The following is a 26250-nucleotide window of genomic DNA, read 5'->3' as shown; positions in this document are numbered from 1 at the left end:
AATGTGTAGATAAATATATATAAGTTAATCAAAAGCATGATAGTCATAACCGACTGGACTATGTCAGGTATCACTTTGCATTAGACTTTTCTACTAGTGCTTTTTTGACTCACCATTAGATCAATTCCTTGTCCAGAAATGCCGTGTCTCATATCGGTAAGCAGCAGAATGGCAGGGCTGGAACAGCATCACCATCAAGCAGCAGAAGTTTCACCAGCACAGCAGAAGAGTCTCAAGCATGGAACTTTTTAGAACCTGAAATGAACAGCCAGAGTCTCATTTATTGACTTTTGGCCTGTAGAAAGGCCAGCAGAGCCACCAGTTCCTGTGGAGTATCTGCTCTGAGAAGGGCTGAACTTTACAAGGTTGGTTCCATTGACCGCACCAGGTTTCACATTGGGAAGCATAATGGCTCTTCTGGGTCAGACCAGCAGCCTCTATCTAACTAGAAGCTTGTACCCAATACTGGGATTTTAACCTTGAGATAAGCTCAAAGAAGAGCTACAGAGGACAGCAGTAGGATTAACATAGCCCACAGCGCGCTTTCTTCCATCTTTCATACTTGGAGGTGGAGTTCTCCCACAATGAAGCAGATCACCTAACAGATTGGATTTTTCTCAGACTTTGTTTGGGGTTATTTTGTAAAATCATACCTAAGGATATTATTTTTTAAAAAACCAATGTAAATATTTTGACTTTTAAGGTGTGGTTTCATGTGCAGCTGCAGTTGACCTTGCTCCCCTCATCTATACAACAAGCAAAAGCCAATTTGAACCTGGAAGCTGTATGAATACAGTTCATTTGCTGAAGAGCAAGTTCCAATTAGCCATGCTAAAGGGGAATTTTACCAGCTGAGGAATGGTGTTTATTATGACAGTCCAGCACACAGATGACCCACTTCTCCCTTGCATCTATCCGCACCCAACCGTAGGGATGTCTGTTTTGTGACTTTTGATCTCTGAAACACCCTGTATGTCTTTACTTCTTCTACATCATTCAAATGTTCCATCTTTTATTTTCAATTAATGTCTTGCTAGTTTTGAGGGTGCTTCTGAGGACTGATTGTTTCCCTCTTCTTACAAAAGAGGCAGAGCAGACGTTTTTACTTTGCTATCTGTAACCCGTACTTTTCTGTGTGCATGTGTTTGTGTGAGCAGTTTGGAGGTCACGGAAAATACAAATGTGAAAAAATGCTATTATGATGTACTTTTTCTTATTCATGGCGTTCCCTTGGTAGCCAATATCCCACTCCTTATACACAAGTTATTTTGGAAAGAATACTTTCCCAGAATTCTGACACTTTCATGTGTTAAGGATAACAACAGTCACCTAATAGAGGATTTATCTTTTTAAGTGCACTGAATAAAGTAAGGCTGGATCACTTTTTCTGTTTCCATTGTTATTTTCTCAAGTTTCAAATAGATTCAAACAAAACAGACAAGCACGCAAGAAGTTCCTTCAATCACAAAAAGCTTTGAAATTTCTTGAGGAAAGCAGGAAATAATTTATAGAAAGTCCTTGATGCCTACAAAAACACAGAGACCTTTGGGACTTCAGATGACTGAAATTCTGATAAGTGAAATGGAAATACAGAGGTCAGATCTTGAGATTTGCAGAAGTTTGGAAGGAATTCAGTTGCTAGGAAGCTGTATATTTTTAAACTTACTTTATTAAAATATTTTGAAAGGATTTTGAAGTATGTCATAGAAAATATTTTCTTAATTTATACAGTTGTTTTTATTATATGGCCTGCTTTTATTGTTTTGAAATGGTAATGTCAGCTGCTTTCTATCTTTCAAATGTGAAGTTATGCAGTTTAACTTCTGTGTTACTATATTAGTAACACATCAGAGATTAAGCCTGCAAATGCCTGTTCACCCATGTTTGTACACTTGGGTCATCTCATGAAAATGAATGGGAAAGTTCCTCGACGTGTAAAGGTTGTCACCTGTTTGAACTTTCTTCCGAAATCTATTTGCTTTGCCACTTTTTTTTAAACCAGAGGCTAAGAAGAGCACCCTGCTATCAGCAAATTCAGTGTAGATCCAAAATAAATCTCCTAAGTCCACTGGAATCATCTGGGATTTACACCAGAGCGTACAGGGAATGGCAGCACCTCACTGATGCCTCTGGCAGGAGGAGCTCATAGCCGTGGTGCAAAGAAGTCGGGGAAAAGAGAGTAACAAAGACGGGCAGTCGAGGGGGTGGCAGGTCCCTTGGGTCTGGTCTGTGTCTCCAGCAGGACTCCGGGGGTGGCTCCTGATGGGAAAAGGCAGCAGGTTGTACCTACAGCATCTTCCGCTTGAGGAATATACCGCCACAGCAAAACCCCCTGCTAAACTGCGTGAAGAAAAGATCATGAATAGACTTGAAATATTTTGATGCAAGGTCAGTTTCACATTCTTCTGACAGTCTGGCTGTAAAATGACATCAGGAATCAGCTCAGATTTTATAGCTGTACATTCGTCACCCTGCCCAGAACACTCCCCTAAAGCTGTGTAGTCTGTGTGATATAAACTAGATCCCCAAGGTAGGACAGGCAGCTGCCTCTCTTTCCCACTGATTCCGATTACAAATTTACATTCTTACGATTGAGAAGAGGAAAAATAGAATCACATCCTAAAAACTGCCTGGAGAAAAAGTCCAGCAGACAGAAACAGAGAGAAAAATTTGCAGTGATCTAATATTCCTATTATGTTATGATTATCTGCAGAGCTCTGGCTCTGCGGTCTTTCTCTCTTTCTCTTGCTCTAATCTATGTGGGCATTTCTATTATGCCTGTCAGTGCAGCATCTGAATGCCTTCCAAGCAAGAAGAAATACTACCTCTTTTTCCCCCCCATCAGCAAAATACAGACTTTATCTCAGCTAGCATGGAGTCTTCTAAAAATGTCATTGTTCCCATAAGGAGGCCATGGAGATTTATCATAGATACAACACCTCATTCTACAGTCTGTTTTCTGTTCTGTTTATGAATTGCATTAGGTCCCTCTCTGACAATGAGAACAAGCTGATGACTGTGGTATTAATAGGGTATTTATATAAGGAATAGTTCTTTAAGTATAGCGACAAGGTTAAGTGTGATGTAGCAACTCAAGAAGTGCTTTTGATAAACTGGGTAACTTCTCCCAGAAGAGCATCATCTGCTCTATTTATATTGCAAAGTGCACTTAAATATAAGATACTTAGTGATACTATTTGCAGTACTAGGTCTGTCTTCTATATGGTTTTGTCGTACACAGTCTCTGCAGACAGACACCGACCATAAGCCACAAAGTAATCACAAGTCACTGTGTAATAGATGCTTTACTTGTGGTTTATATTATGTAAAACTCATAAAAAGATGCTCAGAGGAAGTTGTGCTGTCTTGACAGGGCTTTAATTAAAGTTTCAGCTCAGTCAGCCCCTGTTCTGCTGCTGACCAGGGAAGGAGAGTAGAGCCCTCTCATCTCCATTCATATTTCAAAATGAATGAACCTACCGACAAACCTTTGTTTGCATCTTCACTGAACAGAGGGACAGACAGAGAGGTAATGTGTAAAGGGCCCTATAATTTTAAGAACATTTATTTTACCTTCATATTTCATATTAGTAATTCAAACTGTCATGCAAAATGAGACAGGAAGAAGCTTGTTCACTTCTTTGTATGTTTTTTTTTTTTTTCTTCTCAGATCAGTCCTTTGAAACCTTATTTGCATTGAAAACAATCATTGAAAAGCTGAGTCTCATGTCAGGGTTCCTATTCTACTCAGAGGATGTAATTTTTCTTTGTAAATTGGTCTCTCATACTGAATGAGCAAATAAGCATCCTGGTGGATGCCAATTAGATGAACTTTTGTATCCCAAGTAGTACTGCTGAGAGCAATTTTGATTTTGCATTTGAATATGCTTTCAACTGGATCTAAAACACATTGTAAAATCAGATTGATCTCTCCAGAGTTTCTCCAAAGAAAAGGATTCTAGCAATGTTTAGACATTTTATTTGGACAGAATCAGAGCACGACATTTTGATTCCTGTTTAGTTAGTAAAGCTTTTTAAATTTTTTTTAACTACCCAAATATCATATCTTAAAAAGTCAGTGTGAAAATATTTCAGTTTTGCCAAAAGTAAACATTGAGAATGACTCCAGCTTTTTTGTTTTTGTACTTATCTTGACTTATCTTCAAGGAAAAATCTAGAACACTGATTCCTATCGGAATCAAGTCAAACATTGAAGTCCTGAAATTCTTTTGAAATGCAGCTTCCATCCTCTCAGCTCATCTGTAGAGGGAAGTGCATTGGTTGCTTAAAATGTTTCCAGCTGCAGTAGTCTAAATCAGGAATTTAAAACCATTTTTGATAGATGCTGCCTTTGGTAACGGCAGCACTGTGTATAATCACTGACAGGAATAGCACTGATTACTGGTATCAGTCAACAGCACTTCCAGCTCAGACGGTCTGTCTATCATTTAGACCCAGCTTCCATACCCTTAATGCTATGTGTAATGCCTCCAGAACTGCTGGGATTTGTACCAGGGTTTGTGGTTACCTGGAATTTCACTGCTTCCTCCTATCTGAGACTCATGTTAGGGGAGTTCTAAGTAGGTTCAGAGAAACTATTTTTCAGCAGGTGTCAATCACCATTCTTCCATGAGCAGGCAGGATCGGTGTCCACTTTTAAAACCTATTTCACTGCATCCTAAACCCACCAGGCTCCAGTGAAAGCAAATAATTCCTTCATCTTGCCTGTGGACAGATGATAGAGCAGTCTTTTGCTGTAAAAATACTTTTCTCTCAGCTCCACAGAGCTACAGACTGGTGCTACTGATGTACTGTAATTCTTGTTCATCTGGACTCACACACATATACCAAATCTCTTTGGAAGCAACTGTTAGGGAAGATGAAATGTGCTGGACTTCCTATAAGACCACTTATGAATCGTTAATTCTGGTTGGATTTAAAAGATCATATTCAGCAATGGTGGGTATTGCAGCATGAGAACAGGCACTGGCCAGTGCTCTAAGGGATCACACCAGCTGCCTGAACAGAGGTTACCCAAGAAACCTCACTTAACGTAGTTCCCGAAGTCTAAAATAAAATCCTGTGTCAAAGAGAGGCATTGAGTCCAGCGTTGCCAGCTAAAAAGCAGTCACTAAAGGAAAGAGAGCTCAGTGAACACATAGACAGTCTCCTATTCTTTAAATCAGCAAAGGTAAAAGTTACTGTGCATCACTGAAACAGAAGAGTTAGCAGGAGATGCCTCTCTCCCTTCTTTTTTTCAGCAGTCTACCCTACATCAAGGACATTTTTCTAAGGATTTCCCAGCATGGCTAACTTTATCCCAGTGCTAGACCTGATGGGAACACTGGTGAAGACATTTGGCTACTACTGTTGTTTTATGTAACCCCTATCAGAATAAAGGTAACTGAATCTGCTATTTAAAATTAGCAAGCAGAAGCTGAGCTGGAGGAGCCATTCTGCCATCCTCAGGTGGTGCCGTGTCCCCCACAGCCTCAGCTCCAGCCCCAGCACCCTGCTCTGACGGAGTTTGCAAGAGATGGTGTGTAACGCCAGCCCTGAGGCGTTGTGCTGCTTCAGCTGCCTCTTAAAGCACCTGTGTGCACTCAGGAGAATTGGGGAGGGAGGAGAAATATCTTTCCAAGCTTTTTTTGCCCTTTCTTTTGAAGGGAGCTATTTCTTCAGTCACCACCTTTACAATTCCCCCACGCTCCTGTGTTGTGCATTGTTTCTTGTAGCCGAAAGGAGGCTGAATTGACCAGATGTCTGTTCAGCCACTAAGTGTGTATCATGGTGAATTTTTCCACGGGCAGCCGATGTAATTTCAGAGAACCTTTGAAGGGCCTGGAAAGGGTGAAGGAGGAACAGCTGTGTCATCTTGACATCTCAAAAGGCCATCGGTTTCTAGGAATAAAGATCACCCTTGCCCTTTCCACACTCTCCCAGCCACCAGACCCCACCTCCCCAGACCCATCTCCCACAAAACCCTAGCCTGTATCTCTCTGTGGAGGATAGTCCCACCTTCTTCAAAGTCTTTATATAAAGATCTGATGCACACAAGGCAGGCCCGTGTTTATAATGGCAGCTCTACAAACTCATAAACAATACCTCTCATAATAGCCCTAGTTCACACAAAATTCTTGTCTTCAGGGAGCTAGAGGATAAACATGAATCTGCACTGTTCTTTGCAAGTGCTGAAGAGCAGAGCCTTAAATAGAAAGTTCCACAGCAAATGATGGCTTTGTCTCTTTAAATGCCTGCCCCACAATTTTGGGGGGTAAAGTTTGACTCTTTATTACAGGTTACAAGAAGCACAAGAAACACTTCGCTACGGCTAAGAAAAGCCTTCAAATCATTATCAGTTTAAAGCTTCATGTTGTTCATGCTGTTGGTTTAGCAGCTCCCTAACTGTGCTGTAATTTTTGTAGCTGCAGAAAATGGTATGTTGCAGTTCAGAATTGTTTAGGAGAAAATGTCTATTGCATACAGATGGAGGGGTTGGGATTTTTTACTCCCAGGAGGGCTCTGTAAAATGGAATATATCAAAAGCAACCCATAAACTTTTCATATTCTCATATAAAGATGCTTGCGTGTATGCACACATGCACATTTTGGCACACTGCTTTGTTCTGACTTATGTCCAGTGACGGCACTTCATCTTGTGGGCCAAGTTTGCTTTAGCCATTTCTTTTCCAGCCAGAGCTGGCCTAGCATCCTCACCTCACCTGTATTCAGCTAACGTGCTGAGAGGTCAAAGTTGGAAGTATAGTTTCCAGAAACTCTCCGTATAATCAGTGTCAAGGTATAGCCACCTTCAGCAAAATTATCCAGGTCATCTTGCCCCTAGGAAATTTGGAAAATGGAATGGGGGAAAAAAAAAATCCCTTCCAGAAGGTTCAAAATCCTTTGGATTGCTTGTCACGAGGTGTGGGGGAAAACACTATTCTAATGGTCTGCTTGAGCTTCTTTTTGTTTGTGGTCAGCTGGTGTTGCTGACCTGGACCCCTCCTCAGACAACACAAAGGGTTACCTGGCAAGTGTTCAAAATGTTTTGTACAGTGCTCTGAAAACATGAAATGGAGATTTGATGCAGTCCCACTGAAGACTGCAGGCTTGTCTGGAAGAAACTGATGGCAAGATCTGCTCTCCTTACATTGCATGTTTTTCATCAAACAGAATTGCCGAAGTGCAAAATGTTTCACCGCAAATCACTTTCTTCAGAGGAAGAAGCAGAGCTAATGAACCTGGGAAAGGAAAACTCAGTGTTAGCAGTACAGAATCTCTCCTGTGCATGAGGAATCCTCTGTTTCAGCCTGCCAGATTGAACAGTCATTATTAATCTCATTTCACAGCACTGATTACATTAACGGTATTATTTTGTATTGTAGAATGCTGTATAATACTGAAACCTTGAGGAGACAGAAGCTAAACAGTGAGGTTAAGAAGATGAATCCATTACTGCAGAAGCTAAAAAAATCTGACCTGCAGTTGATGCAATTTGAGCAGGAAAATTCACTTCCTAATAAACTATTCACAGAGAGGGAGAAGGAGAGAGAACAGGCTGAACCTTTTATGAGATGCTAAGTGCAAGTTATTTCTTGGCTAACATTTTTTCAGTCATGACAGCTCTCAGTCAGTTCCAGATGAAAGCAGCTGCTTCCCTCGAATGGGCTGCAGCTTTCCCGACTTTTCCCTCTTGGCCTCATGTCTGTCAGAATTTGACGTATTATACAAACTTTCACTAGAAAGCATATGTAAGCTTTTTATCGGGGGGGGTGGGGGCTATGAAAATACCTTTAAAGCTACCACATGTTCCATTGCCTCGGAATTGTGTTCTGTGCAATACATTTTCTCAGCATTCTCTTTATGACTACTCAATGTGTGGATTTTTGGCTTATTTTGATTCTACATGCAAATTCTATGATACGTTGCTGCTCTCTGCCATTAGGTGGATATTATTTGATTTTAGCATTCAGTGAACATTAGGAAAATGGAAACGTTGAGAGACATTCAGACGTTTGTCACTAGGTTATTTTCATGAATCCTGTAGGTTGTTCTTGTTGCAGAACCCATTTATGAAGCGAGTAACATTTCAGGGCCCAATTCTACCAAGTCCTGAGTACTTCCAGCAAAGAGCTCAAGTCCCTTCCCAAAGGGACGTAGGCAGCAAAGTCCTTTTTGGTATTAGATTCTCCTTCAAAGAGGTGTCTGGGTTCCCACTTACATTTAGAAAAGTCAATCTCTCTGCAGCAAAACCTTCTCTACAGGATTTCCTATTGACTGCAACGAGCTCCTTCTGCAGCATGCTGGCTCTTGCGACCTCCCTCTGACTTGCTGAATTCTTCTCTCTCATTTTGTAGGGAACTTCACTACTGTACTTAGGGGAGTGAATTTTTCTTCAAGAGCTGCTTGCCTGTGTCTAAATCCCTTTGCCCTGTGTAAACTGCAGGACACAAGCATCTCCCAGCACCCAGGTCTGGATGTCTGAGCTGACTATGCTACAATGAGAGCCGCCACCTTATTTTGGGTGTTTAAGAACTGAGAAATCTAAAAGCAAATGCAATCTTTGAATATGCTGTACTTTAAAATCAGTGAATCTGTTTGCATTTTGCTTTCTGCCTCCTACTCCTTCACAATCCATCTGTTGGATCTGTACCAGCAGGCAGAACCACATGACTTCCACTACAGGATGAAATGACTTTAAATGGCAACGTGGCACTAGTACAGCATTAACATCTCAGCAGCAGCGTGAGATTAATGTCACAATTAGCAAGTGGATGTTTGATATCTTAACCTCAAGGATCCATTGCACTCATAAATCTGTAGGAGCTCAGTTGGGTGCTCGGTTGTTACAGATCACAGAGATAATGTAAACACGCATTTACTGGGGCCTGGTGGAACCAGAAGGTTTCTGTTTGCACAAAGAGCCTTTTTAAAAGGTAGAAATCTTGTTATAGTATAAACACCATGGTAAATGTATGTAAATATTGCTTTGTGGAAGAAAATTTAATACACCTAAATTCAGTAAACAGAAGTTAAAAGCAACTCCATATTAAATATTGAAAGGGGAAAGAAGTGGCTCCTTCATACTTGTGATCTCAGGGATGATAAGTTTAAGGAAATATTGTAGGCAGAATTTGTCAGCGATCCTGTGAACCTAAAGTAAAATACAAATGAGAACAGCAAAATACCGAGTCATTACCTGTGCAGACCCCGAGCTGGGAGGATCAAGGTACAGCAAACAGACTTGATTTTGAGAAAACTTTCTGGATGTCACCTATAAATTAGTGCCCACAGCCCCCACCGCGTTCCTAAAACACACAAACCCCACTTTGATCTTGCAGGGTCCAGCCCTTCATGATGGGGCTACTACTGCTCTCTGCTGGTGCAAAGTCAGACTTGGTAAAGCATTGCTGAGGCAAATCAGCTCTGAAAAAAAGAATGCTGCTGCCTAGGGATGTGCAGAGAATGGGCGTTCCTCATCAGGGAAGATTCTGAGATTTTCAGTATTTGTGTTTGTTTCTGTTTAACAGATGCTGGTAGTTCTTCACACATGAAAAGGGAAATAGTTAGGATCTATCAAAATATTTTATTTCAACAAAACAAGCTGTTTTGTCTGAGCTTTGAAACTTTTCAGCTATAATACACAAAAATAATAACCCCCCCCCAGTTTTGAAAAGGAGAAAATGGGTGTTATTTTGCCTGAAAATGTACCTGTCCTTCATTTAATGCGCTTTCCTTTAGAGCCTGGCCACTTTCACCTTCTTTCTGTAGTTCCTGTTCTCTGTAGCCCCAAAATTGTTATAATAGTACAAGTATTTTCTCTGCCTCATGTGGCTTTTCAGAGGGAGATTTATTTAGAATTTCAGATTGCATATTATGAGAAACACTGACTGTAAAAGAGCTATAAAGTAAATGACAGCTTGTTTATTCCAAAGAAGAAGTGTAATTTATTTTATTAAGATCTAGCTTTCATTTTACTTTCATGTGAGTTCTACTTACAGTCTCTATTTAACTAATGGCTTCTCTTTTTCAGTGGAAGAAACCCTGTTTTTTCTAACCGTTCTCTATTCTAAGCACTGAATTGCAGCACATTAGAATATACAACAAGACGCATTATTCAACAAAGTCATTATTGATCCCATGTAAAATAAGAACAAGGAAAGAGAGAAGAAAATATACTTAGATGTTGACACATATACAAAAAAATTCAGTGGAAATTCTCAGAGACCCAACATATAAACTAAGTGCTAATTGCTGTTTTATTACTAATATAATATAGTGAACATTGATTTTAAGCAGAACTCCTAAACAAGGTTTGTATTTGTTTTCCAATAATAGTACAATAAGAGAGAAAAAAGTTATCAGATCAAACTAAGCACAAGGAAAAATATCCCCTAGAGTACATCATGTTATTGATGTTAAGCAGAACAAACCACTAATTTAATTCATGGTGACCCCTGATCAAAACTCAGTGGCGTGACGTGATCCACCTATAACTACAGCAGGTGAAGCTCACAAACTAACCAACCGCCTGTTTTACAGGGAAAAAAAGATACCTAAGAGAGACATTAAGGTTTCCTTTTCATAAATTACTATTTGTAATAGGCATGAACATGATGTCCCCTTAAGCTGCAGTTCTTAAGCGCAGCTTCAATCAACACGCACAACTTGTAAAAATATTCTCAGGTCTACCGGCTTCTTTCTCCTCATAGACTGAGCAGAGTATCAGCCCATCTCATCCCTCTCTACACATCCTGCCGACACAAAACCAGCCACTCAACAGTGCTGCTAGGTAGCAAATTGTAGTTTTGTATCTTCTGAGTAAGATCCCATATGAATGCATCTCCTGGCTGGATAAATTCATTTTACAGCTTCTTGCTCCTGTGTGGACAGGATTTGCTCCCGTGACTAAGCACAGGTAGAAGTTTTGATCAAAGCATGTTCGGGATGTAGGTGCCCTTTGATCTTAGGTCTCCCATGATCCCCCTACATGCTTCTTCAGAATTTATGATTTGTTTTTAATGGACTGAACCCAGGACAGGAAGCTTTCACAATGCCCATCATTGGAGTCTCACTGTCCTGTGATTTATATGCCATTCCTATGCTTTTAAAATGTTATAGAAAAGGGCTGTATTTATGGCGGGTTTTCTACAATGTAACAGAAAGTGGTTTTAGGACATGTAATGTATCTTACAGATACACATTATATGAAGGGTATATTATATCTTCTGAGTGTCTTGCAACCTTCATTGACACTAATAAGATTTACATGTCTCAGTGGATGAAATAATGGACTGCAGAGTCTTTAATTCAATTTATAAGAATGAGTGGCTGACTCAGAGTTGAGAAGGAGTGTGACCTTTCCACATCAGTTGTTTGCTCCTAGGGCCAATGTAGAAAAATTCCTTGTAATCTCCAGGGAGAAAAAAATTCTTCGGGTGTTTCCTGAGTGGCCTCCCTGGTCATTTTGGCCCCAGTACAGTGGCTCTACATAAAGCAGTCTCACTTGCTTAAAGTCTCAGTGACTGATGTTTTTGCTAAATCAGGGCCTTGAGAAGTGTTTCATCTTCAAAGATAAAGCAGTGCAAAAGTAAGTACATCACAGGATAACTTGTTTTGTTCTCTAAGGCTTTGCTTATTGGCAGTTCTCAAGGGAAGAGCTGAGATTTCTTTTTTCCCTCTTTTATGATAAAAGGAGTCAAACATTGGAGAAGGTGGCCCAGAGAAGTTGTGGATGCCCCATTCCTGGAAGTGTTCAAAGTTAAGCTGGATGGGGCTTTGAGCAACCTGACCTTGTGAAGATGTCCCTGCCCATGGCAAAGGGGGTCAAACTAGCTGGTCTTTCAAGGTCGCTTTCAACCAAAACCATTCTATGATTCTATGATCTTTAATGCCTCTGGATGCCTCCTGGGATTGGATGCAGGAAAACAGAAGAAAGAATGGGAACGCTGTAAACGTAAACACTTATTTAAAAGAGAAAAGAGGAAGAAGACTGACAGAAACCTAGGAAAGAGAAGTATAGAATGCATGTGAAGATATCTAGTTGCTGAAGTGGTCCATATCCCAGATAAGACCTCAGGTTTCACTTGTAACTTTTGAATTTCAGAAAAGGTGAAAGTAGTCAAGGTCAGGTCTATTTTTTGAAATTGCAGGGATAATAATGATGTTGATGGCTGCTTCCTCCTGGCTCTAGGGGCCATGGGCCCATTTTGACATGTTTGTTAACATGCTCTATACTGATTTTTCTTCCTTGGTCCACAGTTATTATGTTGCACATAACTTTACTATTTATGGTAGGGCTTAAACACGTAAGACACTTTTCTTTTTTGTTGTACCTACAACTGGTTTTACCCAGCTCCTAGGTTTGCAGTGCCCTCACTGGTGAGCTCCTGATAGCACTGGGGCCTCTGGTATTATCCTACGCTAAGACCTTTACAGCCACCAGTATTGCACCATAACATTACTTCTTTATGCTTCGTCATTAGCCTCGGGCCACAGATAGTTCATTCTACACAGCCAAATTACTTGTTATTCCTATTTATATAAAAACGTTCAACAACAGACCAATTATACAAAGCTAAGCAAAACTTAAACAAGAAAGGTAAGTCTCATCTGTTCATTAGACAATTGCCAATACAGATAAACAACCTGAAACAAAGCTCCAAGCAAGTTGAGACTAGTCCAGACAAAATCTGACAAGCTCCCAGGCCTGTGTTAACTTAACACAAAGCTTGTGGCTTGTTACCTGCAGCAGCGATACTGTATTTACTAATGCATGGGGCTACACAGGGCATTGTTAACTAGGAAGAAGAGACTGCAAGGGATCTGAGGAGAGATTCCAAGAGATCCAGTCTTTTAACTTTTTTTTACTATTTAATGTTTAATTTCACATCTCTGAAATGTGCAGCACTGGGAATGACGGCTAGGGTGACAGCATTAGGGTTTGGACAAGAACAGTTTTGAGAAACCTAACATCTCAATGCATCATTGAGGACCCTGAGAAAAAGGAAAAGGGCTCATCTTGGTTTAAAGTGCTACTTTACCTTCTGTCATTCACTTCTCAAGGACTGGGCCTGATTTCTAGCCTAGGATAGATTTAAAAGCAGGAGTAGGGGTAGAATTTGGGAAAGTGCATGCTGAAGAGCCCAGGTTCCTGCTGCATCTTGGAGATTCCCTGGGAAGAGGACTTGCACCATTTTCCTCAAAACTATTTTTCCTTAACCCCTTGTTGACTCCTGTCTCATGCCAGCTTGACATTTTGAAGTGAAGTAGGACCAAGATCAGGGTTACAACCAGGGTTTTGGAAAGTAGTGGCTCATGAGCCCAGGTTTCTGCTGTAACTTGAAGGTCCCTGAGTGTACAGAATAGGTTTCAAACTGCTGGAGACACCTTTTCTTCACCATTCCCTGGTCATGGGATCAACTTCATTTCTAGCTAAGGCAAAAATTGCATTAGGGTTAGGGATCGAGTAAGTTGTTTTCTATTATCTAGTGCCTCTTCTAGGGAAAGCGTAGACACATCTCTGGGAAGATTTTTGGAAACTTCTGGCTAACTTTTCTCTGAAAGTCATGTTTCTTGTTGCCATCCGGTCTCAAATATTTCTTTCCATTGTGAATAATAACCTATTAAAAAAAAATTGGAGGATGTTTTTTCTGTGTGCACATGGAGAGAAAAATATAAAAAGTCTACCATGTATGAAAAACATACGGCAGGTATCATGGTCTTCCCTCTTCCTTCTCTCCCTGAAAACATCCTGTTGACTGTAGTCACCCTCATGCCTCACTTTTTGGCCCTCATTGGGAATTCAGGCACTGGGTCACTTCATGTCTGTAGCAGGGTCAGGGTCAGCCATGGGCTGGTGCCTGAATTTGGATGCTCAGTGATTCCAGAAGGTAATTTTGGAGGCAGTTAAGTAACGTAAAGGATTGGCCAGCCTTGAGGACACACCGATCCAGCTCACTATGCGGGGTCATCCAGCTCGAGTGGGATGCAGGTGACCTGGATTAACCCCACCTAGTAAGAGCTGTCATACTTGGACATAGAATCACAGAATCATTTTGGTTGGAAAAGACCTTTAAGATCATTGAGTCCAATCATTAAGCTAACACTGGCACTAAACCATATCCCTAAGAACCTCATCTACACATATTTTAAACACCTCCAGGGATGTTGGCTCAACCACTTCCCTGGGCAGCCTGTTCCAATGCCTGACAACCCTTTCTGTGAAGAATTTTTTCCTAATGTCCAATCTGAACCTCCCCTGGAACAACTTGAGGCCGTTTCCTCTTGTCCTATCACTTGCTACTTGGGAGAAGAGACCAACCCCCTCCACGCTCCAACCTCCTTTCAGGCAGTTGCAGACAGCGATGAGCTCTCCCCTCAGCCTCCTGTTCTCCAGGCTGAACAGCCCCAGGTCCCTCAGCCGCTCCTCATCAGACTTGTGCTCCAGGCCCCTCAGCAGCTGCGCTGCCCTTCTCTGCACTCTCTCCAGCACCTCAATGTCTTTCCTGTAGTGAGGGGCCCAAAACTGAACACGGGATTCGACGTGCGGGCTCACCAGGGTCAGATTCGCTACAGACAACGACATCAAAGAAGAACACCTTGCCGGCAGGACAGCCCAGCCTCCCTCGGCCAGCACAGCTCCGTGTCTGAGTGCGGCCACACACCGCAGGCGGTGCCGAGCCCGGGCCGCCCGGCTGGGCCTGTCCCGCCGAGCCCGCCGGCCCCGGGCCCGCGGGAGCCGCTGCGCGCAGCGCGACCACGGCGGCCCCTGGCGGGCGCGCCCGGCGCCGCTCACGGCCCCAGGGGAGAGCGGAGCCGCCTCCCGGCCGTTCCTCCCGGACCGGGATTACGCCGGTCCTGGTGGGTCGGTCCCCAGCAGCTCCCCGCAGCGCCCCTGGTTTCCCGGGAGCTCCCCGCGGGCTGTCCTGCCCTCAGCGGGGCGCTCAGCCCCGGGAGCCGGCGGCAGCACCCGCAGGCCCGGCCCGCCGGCTCACAGGGCCCGGGGCTCGCTGTGCCACCGCTGTGCCACGAACTCCGGCAAACTTAGGCCGGCCTAACTTGTTAAGCATCAGCAGGAAACCCCAGAGCAGGAAACCCCATCTGTACAGTATTACGTGTATTAACTTGATGCTATAATGTAAAGTCCGTCCATTTTCTTAGGCGTTTGCTTGAAGAAAATGTTTGTGCTCGTGGGTTTGTTTCTTAAAGACCTTTGCTGTTATTTCGCTATCAGGGATCCAGAAATTAATGTTGATGCCTCCGCAGTTCAAATTATTCATTTTAAATCAGATTTATTGCTGGAAATGAATCTAGAAAGCTTACCGTGGAAATCCATTATTTTCAACGCAAACAAGGAATTAATGAAGTGAATCATTACAGGTCGGGCAGCAAGAGGAATCCAGACAGTGCAAAACGTGTTTTAGCTCTGCACTTGCTGGGAGAGCCGCACACCCTGACAGCCTTGCTTATGGGACAGCTCGCAGGACTCTGGTGACCGCGTTATCTGTTCTAGTGTTTTCAGTAATTACATTAACCAGAACACAGTGAGTGTATGGAGAAAAATTACATTGAAATGTCTTAAAAAAAAAAGAAGGAAAAAAAGGAAACATTTGATCAGTGATCAGATTTCAAAAGTGAGTGTTCTCTCAAGACTGAATTTACAAAATTCAGTTTAATATATTTAGAACTCCCATTCTGGTTAACATAGTTAAGTATTTTCTGTAGTTAACAGTCTCAGTAAGTCAGGAGGAGTTAAAGGGGAGCAGTTCTTCATTAGCAAGTTCTTTGCACAGAGAATAGACCTCTGTACCCAAGTCCCAAGGCCGTGGTTCTCCCACTAGGACTAGTGGTTTACATGTGGTCTGCACGGGTGGAAATGATTGTTGCAATCACAGGGTACTGGAGAAGTTGTCCAGTAGCAGGTCTATTAATTATTATTTTAAAAAAGGAGTCAGTTCTTTTAATTGTTAAAAAAAAAATTCAACTGGCCTTTACAGTCTATGCAGGAACTGACAGTTACTATAATATTTTATGCTTCCTCAGGGATTCAAAAAACATGCTTCCGTCTCAGTGTGTTGTTTTGTTTTGATTTGTTTTTCTTTTTTCCCAAACTGGATAGTGGCACTTGTGAATTTTATACATGTGCGGTTTTCTATGTACTTGTCCCTCAGCTCTTCTAACAAAACAGTATAATAAAATTAAACATTCAGATTTGCACTGCTCTTTGTCATACACCAGTTTAGCCTGTGGGGTTTGCCTTTGTTCAATTAATGGTATGTCATTTTTAGCTTTGTATGTAACATGGAAAAGAAAAAGTGCTGAACAGAACTTATCTATTGATACTGTTTAATGCTATAGCTTCCTTAAGGCTTCAAATATAAATAAAAGTCAGTCATCTGTTATATATTGCCCTTCTTTCTCCAGTTACTAGAAAACACAGGATACTGAGGTGTCCCCAGTTTTCTGAGAAGTTCTGATTACCTGCAAATCATATTGATTAAAATAGGAATTTCCTTTTGATTTCAGTAGGATTTATCAGCAGCTGGCACCTCTGTGGAGCAAGAACATTTTTTTCAATCTTCTTATGACATACAGGAGGTCAGTGCTGGTCTGCAATGCTCAGGCTGTGCCCAAGGCAGCAACTGACAGCTAACAAAAGCCTAATTGATACTATTTCTTCCCTGGAGTTTTTTATTTCAGTAAGCATACAGGATGAAGAGAGGAAAGTGGACTGAGATGAAGTCAACCTATGAGCAAGGGAATGAATGGCTAGAAAAGCCCACAGTCTTTCAGATTTTCTTTGATTATTATGTCTGTGACTGCATCAAATACAAACTTGACATTCTGGGTGTCCGTGGCACAGGTCAAGTGAGCATATATCTCTTTATCTTCTTTCCTTATGTTCAAGTCTAGGAATTGTTGCTTGATGTAATTTCCAGCATCTTCAAATGTATTTAGTCCTAGCAGAGAGAACAGTAAAAGAAAGAGAAGACACATTGCAACTGATACTTCCTCACAGCTGCTAAGAAACAAGAATTCTTTTCCTGCCTTTTTTTTTCTTGTTTAATAAAGGTAATTAACTTCATGCATTAGGTATGAAAATTTTGCATCTACACTGTGCACCTGCTTTTAAATTTCAATGCCTAACCAGAAGTCTTTATTTCTTATTTTCTAATAATAATGTTTGTATAAGTATGCTTCATTTTGGACACTCCCTATCATAGATACTTTAGGTTAATACTGAAACACAGACAACTTTTGGTTTTTATCTGGCACTTTCTGACATAGCCTCATATATTTTCTTTCATTAGCTTGTAAGAGCTGCTGTTTTCTATTTCCAGCAGACCCTGCTGTGACATACAAAAAGAGCCAGACTTCCTTTACAGAATGGATTTTCAAAACAGGGCGAAAAAACCTGGGTTCAGTTATGGGTTGTGTGTGAGCGATAAGCCACTGACTTCTAAAATGTTGGCTAGGTTCATTACACCACACTCAGCCATCTGAAAATTCTAGTTCTCACAGCTTCCTCTATTGCCGGTTGAGAGAAATAAGCATCTCCAGAGAGAGATAATCCCACCCTAGGATAAACACAGTGAGTGAGATGAATTGGGTTCTGGCCTTGTCTATCCCATACCGTTCTTTTGAGAGAAAGGCTAAATGCTTAGGCAAGATACTTAGCATTTATATGGTTATATATAGGTGACCTGAGTCAGAGCCTCAGTCTTTAAAGCACAGCCTAAGCTAATCATCTGAGTGTATTTTCTTCTGAAAACCCCAAACTTACCATTATACTCAGGAAAGCAGACGTTCAGATGAACTTTCATTATTTTCTCTTGAAAGAGGTCTTTTTTGTTTAGAAACAGCACAATGGAAGTGGTTGCAAAGCACTTGTGGTTGCAGATGCTGTTGAACAGCTGAAGGCTTTCATGCATTCTGTTCTGCATAGATGCAAAAGGTGAACGTGAGAGACTGACAAATCTCATCCCCATATGTCATTTTTACTTTAATGTTCTTTACTGGCAAGACGCAATACAGCATAATAGCCTTTAAATGGTTATCAGGGAACAGGAATAGTTGTGATATGCCATCAGAAAGTACATTACAACTCAGCAGCAAAAAGGGTTGGTTGTTTGTCTCTTCTGACTCACCACTTCTTTATCTTCTGCCAGAACCATGTCATAGGCACTCAGTGCAGCACAGAAAATGATGCAAGTAACTCCCTCAAAGCAATGAATCCACTTTTTTCTCTCCGATCGCTGTCCACCCACATCAAACATCCTTTGCAGAAAAAATAACATACAATGTAAAGCACTAACTAGTAAGGATGTAGTCATGCTGTTAATGTGTAGAGTGCAACCGGAGATGAATGACAATAAAATATCCAGTTTTTCCATATAGTGGTCTATTCTATCCCAACAGGTCAATAAGTACTGTGTTTTACTTATGGCTTTGTAGGGCACATAAAATGCAACATAAAGGCTAAAATACCTGCATATAGGACATATATTGGGTACTCTTGGGTGGTGCCCCGTGTTGAAGAAGTGGGGCTCTGAATAAGAGCTCTGTGCAGCACTAAGCCCTGCAGACAGGGATTTATTCAGGACAGAGTTCATGCATGAAACATTGACAAAGCACCCTCAAATCCACAGCCGTTGGTTACTTCACAGTTTTGCTTGTAGTGAACTGACACATTGATCAATAAGGCATATGACTGGAAGCCAGTCACGGGTTGACCCACAAGTTATGTTTAATTGGCTGATATAGATCTATATTTAGTCATCTGTTCATGGCCCTGGTGTGATGACTGAGCTGTGCAACCTGCAGCGTGCGCCTGTGTCTGGGGTCTCTGCCCCATCCAACTCATTAGTTGCTGCTTGAGCAGCAGGTCATGAGGAGCAGGAGTCTCTTCATTTTAACAGATAAAAATCTAGGGCTGTCCTCCTCTGCATTTACTTCAGTCTTTGCCAGAAATTACTACCTTTGGGTAGAGTCATATGAACTTTTTATGGACTTTTTATATAGGGCCAAAAGCCAACTGAGCACAACTAGATGGGACGTAGTTAGGGCCCAACTGAGATGGAGCTGTTGCCCAAACTACCATTGCTCTGCCTAGCACTAGCTTTCAAAATCGCTTTCTTTTTCTTTTCTTGGGCTTTCTTTTCACTATTTTTCTGACATAAAATATGCCAATCCTAGACATTTTTCAAGTGCATTAGAAAGGAGAAAAAAACATGTAAAAACCCCCAGATCTGTCCTATTATTACTTTTGCTGTTTCCTTGTGTGCATGATGACTTTCCCCTGTGCTGCCTGTTGTTGAACTTAAAACTGTAAAATCTAATCCTTTGTTGCATTTTCCTGTCCTTCAAGAAAATGCATTAGATCTTACTCTCTGGATGTATGTCCTCCAGAATCTGAAAATTAAACACAACTCAGTTTTCATAGCAATGAAAATTTTGGGATTCAATATATAAAAAAGCACATCAGTAACGAACAGTGAAAGAATAATTTGTTACCGAAACACCATTTTTGCAGTATATTTCTTCTGTTTTCTTTACCATCAGCAACCCAGCTAACAGAAACAAAAGTTATAGTTGATCGTTTTTCATCCTGCTTAGAAGAAATGAAACCCTTCCCAATGCTCATGATGAACTGTTTCTGCAGCTGAGGAGTAATTAGAGAAAAAGAATTTTTTTTTTTCTAGTACATTTCATCTCTTTGTCTGATCATGGGGTGCCTATAAATGTGAATTATTAGGAAATTAGGAAGCCGTTGTGAAGCCAGATTTTGGTAACAGTAACGCCATTCTTCCAAGTGTATCTTCGCTGAGTTCAGTATGCCTACGGAAGAGTGAGGTCAGTATGAATAAAATATCTTGACTTTTGGCTGTGATTAGTGCCCCAAAGTCACCTGCTGTTACATATCTTCCTCGATTGGTAGTATGTAACTCTGAAATCAGGGTTATGAGGGGGGAAGAAAGCTTCAAAATTCAGTCTGCGGTAAACTTTCATAAGCATGTATCATCACATGAATCTGTATTCACTTCCCAGAAACTTTTAGCACACAGCCCTGTGAATGCACATGAGAAGCCAGTTAAGAAAGGACAAGATCAAGGCCAGAGGCAATGTTTATGGGCAGGCTTTGTTGTACTAACCTTAGCTTGCTTAGCATATCAGCCCAGACCTTAACAAATATACATGTAAAACTGAAGTCCCTCTGTGAGTAGCAGGTAATGTATTTCTGAAATTATCTTTTTCTTTTGCCAAGACAAAATTAGTCTTGAAAGCTCTGTATTTGCCCAGCACTACTCTTGGAAAATTTAGCCAGAGATATGGGACTAACTGTATATTAATTTGTTCTAGTGGTACATATAGTGAGATCTGAAAACTAAAGCTTGCCTGATTTCAGTGGGACTCTTCCTAGCACCTCAAAGAAAACTACATCAGGAGACGACCTATGAAGATCAGATTCCTTTTAAAAAATATTTAAGTATGTTCTCAGCTCTGGAAATCAAAGTCAACATTAGTGAAATAAATCAAAGAGCTCAAGAAAACTAAATTACACTAAACCAGCAAAGTAGGCACTAAGAAGATAGCAAATAACAAGAGATGTTGCCTGTGCAATGGTAATTCAGTTCTCTGAAGCAGTACTTGGATTTATTCTTTCACTGCATGGATACAAAATGTTTTCTGTCTCATTCGGTTCAGAGGAGGGACAAGTGTTTAGTGAATGAGGCATCTGTTCATGTTTTCTTTTTATCCCTGTATGGCTTGTGACCCCAAACCTCATTTAAGCACATCAACCAAAACTCACTCTGAATGTGGAAGTGTTCCTCTCTTTATAGATGTTTTTATGGTACTTATCAAAATAATTGCAGAGTCATCAGGATCCCCCAGCTGTTCTCATTGCTCTGGCAATGCAGTCACAATGACTGGCTGGTTAAGGTAGATTTATTGCTGCTCTGCATCCCTAGAACAGCTCAAAACCATCAAACTATTTTGTAGTGATTTTACCTCGTATTACTCAAGTACTTAAAACCACAAATGAATTTACTTACCTAACACTACCATGATGCATAGCAGAGAGGCTAAACACAGTGGTTTTTGTGTTTGTGGTGGCATTAGGAGCCTTCCTCTTGTTTACAGACACTCAGGTAACTTAATTCTCAGTTGTGTCACGTTTTAGTTGGACCTGGACACCAATTCTGATATTCCAGAGGAGGTTTAGATTGGACATTAGGAAAAGGTTCTTCCCCCAGAGGGTGCTGGACACTGGAACAGGCTCCCCAGGGAGGTGTCCCGGCCCCAAGCCTGACAGTGTTCAAGAAGAGACTGGACAAGGCCTCAGACACACGGTGTGAACTGTGGGGTTGTCCTGTGCAGGGACAGGAGTTGGACTCCATGATCCCTGTGGGTCCCTTCCAACGCAGGAGATTGTATGGTTCTGATATCAGCATTCATGTCGAAGAGGGTTTACATTCTGATAATTTCTTTCTCCATCCTGATTTTGTTTTTATTTCTTATGTAAACTATGGTTGTAACAGAAGGTGCTCAGATTTCCAGTGTATAAAACTGTCTGGAAGTATGTTAATCAGAGAAATAGATGATGTTTACGACATTGCATCTTAGCATTTGTGGGTAAATGCTGAATTTTGCACGAGTGGCCAGTGTCTTAAAAGGTGACAATAATTTATCTGTAGGACATCAACTTCAGAATCTTATTTTCTATATGTAATCTCAGTTGTGTCAAAGCATCTGTCTGGTAGAATGGATGGTTTGGGGGATCATTAATTGCCACGAGGAGAAAAGAAGCCCAATGAAAAATGTAAAAGTCATACTCTTGATGCTTCGTACATCTGTCTGTCTCTGCAGACAGTTTCTTGTCTAGATGACATTCCTCAATGTGCACCCCAGCCTTTAAATTAAGAATTGAATTGAATTCAGTCCATAGAGAAAAGCATTACAGAGCACTGAAACTATCATAATTCATTCAAATACATTTTCATGTGGAATTAGATATTTTAATTGGTTTGCCAAGCATAACAAAATCCTGAGTATCTGAAAGTGTCAATTATTTTCAGTCAGATTTCTCGGAGACATTGTTTTCAAGATCTTTTCTGAACATTTTGCTCTTCATCTTAAATGAGCATGAAGGCATGCATGCTAATATTGAAATTTCCCATGGGACAGAAATGATAATTTTTTGCCAACTGTAATGCATTCTGGTGTTAAGAGCAGTTATTTCTGTTCTCAAAGGAAAAGAGTGAAAGGTTGAGAGTGCATGCAAATTAGTAGTCATCAAATGTTTTGCATGCTGTTAAGGACATTTAGGTAGACAAATTTCATAAATGTCACAAACAGTTATTCAAATGGCGGGATATAAATAATGCTTTTAAGACACTTGCATATGTAAAAATGTCCTTTTAGAACCTGATATTCTGAGATCTCTTAATAACGGTCCATTATATACTTAGAGTTGGAGTACTGGTACTAAAATATCTTGCTTTTTCTGTCTGTTTCAAAACATTAAATAAGAGTGAATTCAAAAATATCACAATGAGATTAGCAATATTATAATGGATCAATACTTTTTAAAAGAAAATGCTTGAAGATAAAACACAGAAAACTGTCGAATACGGCTTTTGTACCTGAAGTTCAAGTCCTTGAAAGAAAACTGAGTCTCTATAATCCCAGTTGTTTTCACTCGGGAGTGCAAAACGTCTTGCTCACTAGGCACATAGTCCGGCATTGCCAACCTGTCCAAATCGTTGAGGTAACTAAGGAGAGTGAAAAGAAATGGTGACTGGTGAATTCAAAAAGTGAAATAAACATTACGTAATCACTTCGTATTGAGCTGCTTCTATATATGTTATGTAAAATACACATTTAAATTCAATACTATTGTTTTTTATACAACCTAAAGCCACAATCCAGAGCCTTTCCTTTTTTTTTTTTTTTTTTTTACCTTGTACATAGAAGTGTAATTTAGTTTTATATAATAAAGATCTTTCTGAGAATTTCAGTTCAGGAAAATCCTTATTTTCCTCAGGGATGCTAAAAAACCAGCTTGTCAGGAAAGGGGTTTTGCCCATTTGCTTTCAGCAAGTGGAAACTGCCACCAGAGGGGAAGAACCCCAAGCATCTCTCTAGGAATTATCACAGTCTGTCAGACCTGTTATAATAGTACCTTCATTCCTAAGTGAAAGGGAGATCATGATATTTTGGGAAATTCACATGCAGGGGCTGTTTTCCCTGCAGACCTATCAGTTTACAAGAAGAAGGTAAATGATAATTAAAAAAACCTCATACATTTTGTAATCCCCTAAATTAGTATTCTCAAAGCCCCCTGGGAAAGAGTGGATTATCTGGTTTTCTGTCTGGCACACAGAGATAAAATCTGCATGAAATGAGGATCCAAACCAGGTCTTTGAAGCCTGTCCTTGTTCTACCACCGGCCCTTCTCCTGTCTCTTCCAGGGTCACTCGGCTTTCTCGAAATAGCTGGACAGAGCCTACGAATCCTACCTGCTAGTCTGGAAATCTGTATAAAGAGGTTATGAACTGACAAAAGGAGAAGAAGAGCCAAATTTGACATACAGGGGTTTTCCATTATGAAGATCTCATTTCTTTCTACTAAAACACACAGAGGAAAGGCAGTGATCAAACTTCATTAGCATGAATTAATAATGAACAGACTCAGAGAAGATAACCTAAGCAAGTCAGAGTTTACACAGTATAAATCAGTACTCTGTGTAGGAGCTGATTAACAGGAGCTGAGAAACAGGGTTTTGGTTTTAAAAGAAACTGAAGTGTAGCATTAGATGGTTGGTTGATTCTAGCTCGTTTTGAACTGATCATTAGAAGCCCAGCAGCAGGGGCAAAAATTAAATTGATTTTAATGGTTCAGAGCCAAAGGCTAGATTTTCAGAAGCAGCAGGTACCTAAATATGAAGACAGAGGATTAGTGGGATTTTCAGAAGCATTCAAGCAGATGGAAAACATATCACTGTTGTTTTTAATGTAACTCTAGCAATAAATAATGATTATTTGCTCCTTTATAGTCTATACTAGCTCCCTTAAATACTGAAACCTATGGCGGGTTAAAACAGCCCATAACACTGATAGGGAATTACTTTACACTCTCTTATCTTCCTTTTAGGCAGCAAAACCTGATTTTCCAGGCACTGTGTACACACTAGAATGTTACCTGGTGAAGAGTTTTTTTTTTTTTTCTGCATTAGGGTTTTTGTTTGTTTTTAAATTCAGCAAGTGTTTTTCCTTTTAATTATGATGACTGACTTACTACTGGCTTTTAGTGCTGGGAACGGTGGTGCGGCCCATCAGAAAGGATATATTAAGAAGCAAAAGATTGCCCCATACTATTCCTAAGGAAATACAAGGAAATTATAGAATGCTGTCAAGTCAGGTGCAAATTAACACAGGCAATATTTGTTTGGGTGTCTTGCAAAAAAAGGTTTTCGTTCTTGTTTGAAGATATAAAGAGATGAAGAATTTTTATATTTTCATGGCATATCCCTTATACTACCATAGTGAGCAGTTAGTGCCGTCACTTTGCCTGGCTCCTGGACAGGACTCGGATCATGCCTTTCCCTGCCCAGTGAACAGGGCACCCAGCACCTTGTGAGGTGTCACCCTGCAGGTGCCCTCAGCCTGTAGGAGGAGCTGCAGGAGCAGAGAAACCTCCAGTTGCAGATGTTGGAAGATGGACCTCAGCTGGAACAACCCTCTGCCTCAGGTTTAGAGTCAGACTTATGCACTCCAGAAAAACTCTGACCCAGGTGACACCTCCTTTCTGGGTCTTTTGCGAGTTTAGGGAGAAAACAGAAGAGCAGGACCAATCTAGCCTGCAAGAACAGCTGTAGAAGCAACCGAACCAAGGAGTCCTGAAAAGCCTAAGCTTGCTTACTACACCTAAGAAGCCTCAGGTTGCACCAAGGAAGGTTCAGATTGGACATTAGGAAACATTTCTTCGTGGAAAGGGCTGTCAAGCACTGGAACAGGCTGCCCAAGGAAGTGGCGGAGTCATCATCCATGGATATGTTTAAAAGATGTGTAGATGAGGCTCTTAGGGACATGGTTTAGTGCTAGATTTAGGTTATGGTTGGACTTGATGATCTTAAGGGTCTCTTCCAACCAAAATGATCCTATGATTCTGTGATTCTAAGCTAGGAGATGTGTCCCAGCTGTCTGTTGACCCTATGTGGACTCAGAGCTGAGCACCCCTAGTCCCCTGCTTATCTGCCTGCCACCTCCAAGGCTCAAAAAAGGGAACTGGGTCCATCAGGTTGGAGAGTGGCTGCAGCACCACTTGGCCAGGACCAGCTGGGTGCTGAGATGGTAACATCCCAGGGAGCACTGAACGCTCATCCATGTAGCCAGATTAGTTTAGAGGAAACTTTTTATAGTTTTCTCCAGACTTAATGTTTAGCAGCTTGAAAGGTATACATTCAAAGGACAGATCTAGGTGAAAACTAAGCTGTTGCAGTTCTCTTTTTCCCTCATTTTTTCAATCTTAGAATTACCTGGAGAGAGAATAGACTTTTTTTTTTTTTTTTAACAGTTTAAACAAACTCACAGAAACAAGTTCTTCCTTGTTTTCGCTTGTCTCCTTCAGCCGAACGTTTCCAATATATCAACCCGAGCTAGCAATACAACCACGATAGCCGCTCACTCACCTCCTCTCCCACCCCCCCAATAGGGGAGAGAATCAAAAGGGAAGGGAGAAACTTGGATTGAGATAAACACAGTATAATAAAATAACAAAAAACTAATACACTGCTAGTAAATATATATATATATATATAAAAAATAGAAATGAAAGATATTCAAGGCAATTCCAAACGAACTCCATCTGCAACTGAGCAGCCAGTTCCAGCAAGCCACACCTGGTCCCAAAGCCGACGCCAGAGAGCGAAAAGAGACGAAAAAGGCAGAAAGGCTCATAGGCCTCTGCAAAGTGGCAAAAGCCAGATTAAACGTCCTGCACCAAAAACTCCCCCGGCTGCACCCCAGAGAGAGGGAGAGAGAGAGAAAGAAGTGCAGAAGAGAAGAGGGGGCCAGAAACTGGAAGGTCCCACTCTTAAATCTGGAGCATGACGCTAATGGGATGGAATACTCTTATTGATCAGTCTGGATGTCAGTCAAGCTCTGCCCCATCCATGCCCCACTTCCTCGATATCTCCCACCTGTGGGCAGAGTGCTCAGAACGTCCTTTGCTCTCAGACCAGAGCAA

At 41.1% G+C, this 26250-nt stretch overlaps 1 protein-coding gene across 12 annotated transcripts in view; it reads right to left on the bottom strand.

Moving 5' to 3' along the window:
• Positions 1–15320: 15320 nt before the first annotated feature.
• LOC135985279 (guanine nucleotide-binding protein G(t) subunit alpha-3-like) overlaps positions 15321–26250 on the bottom strand; it is an 89574-nt gene continuing 78644 nt past the window's right edge. For all 12 annotated transcript variants that reach the window (XM_065628424.1, XM_065628415.1, XM_065628497.1 and 9 more), the window contains 4 exons: positions 22647–22775; positions 18150–18279; positions 17786–17939; positions 15321–16961 (listed from right to left, as the gene is read on the bottom strand). In XM_065628424.1, coding sequence (XP_065484496.1) covers positions 16771–16961; positions 17786–17939; positions 18150–18279; positions 22647–22775 — 604 coding nt within the window. In that variant the 3' untranslated portion in view covers positions 15321–16770. The remainder of the gene's footprint in view (positions 16962–17785; positions 17940–18149; positions 18280–22646; positions 22776–26250) is intronic.

This window comes from Caloenas nicobarica, chromosome 1 (genome assembly GCF_036013445.1).
Source record: "Caloenas nicobarica isolate bCalNic1 chromosome 1, bCalNic1.hap1, whole genome shotgun sequence".
Classification (NCBI taxonomy): Eukaryota; Metazoa; Chordata; class Aves; order Columbiformes; family Columbidae; genus Caloenas; species Caloenas nicobarica.
This window is presented reverse-complemented; position numbering and strand designations above follow the sequence as displayed.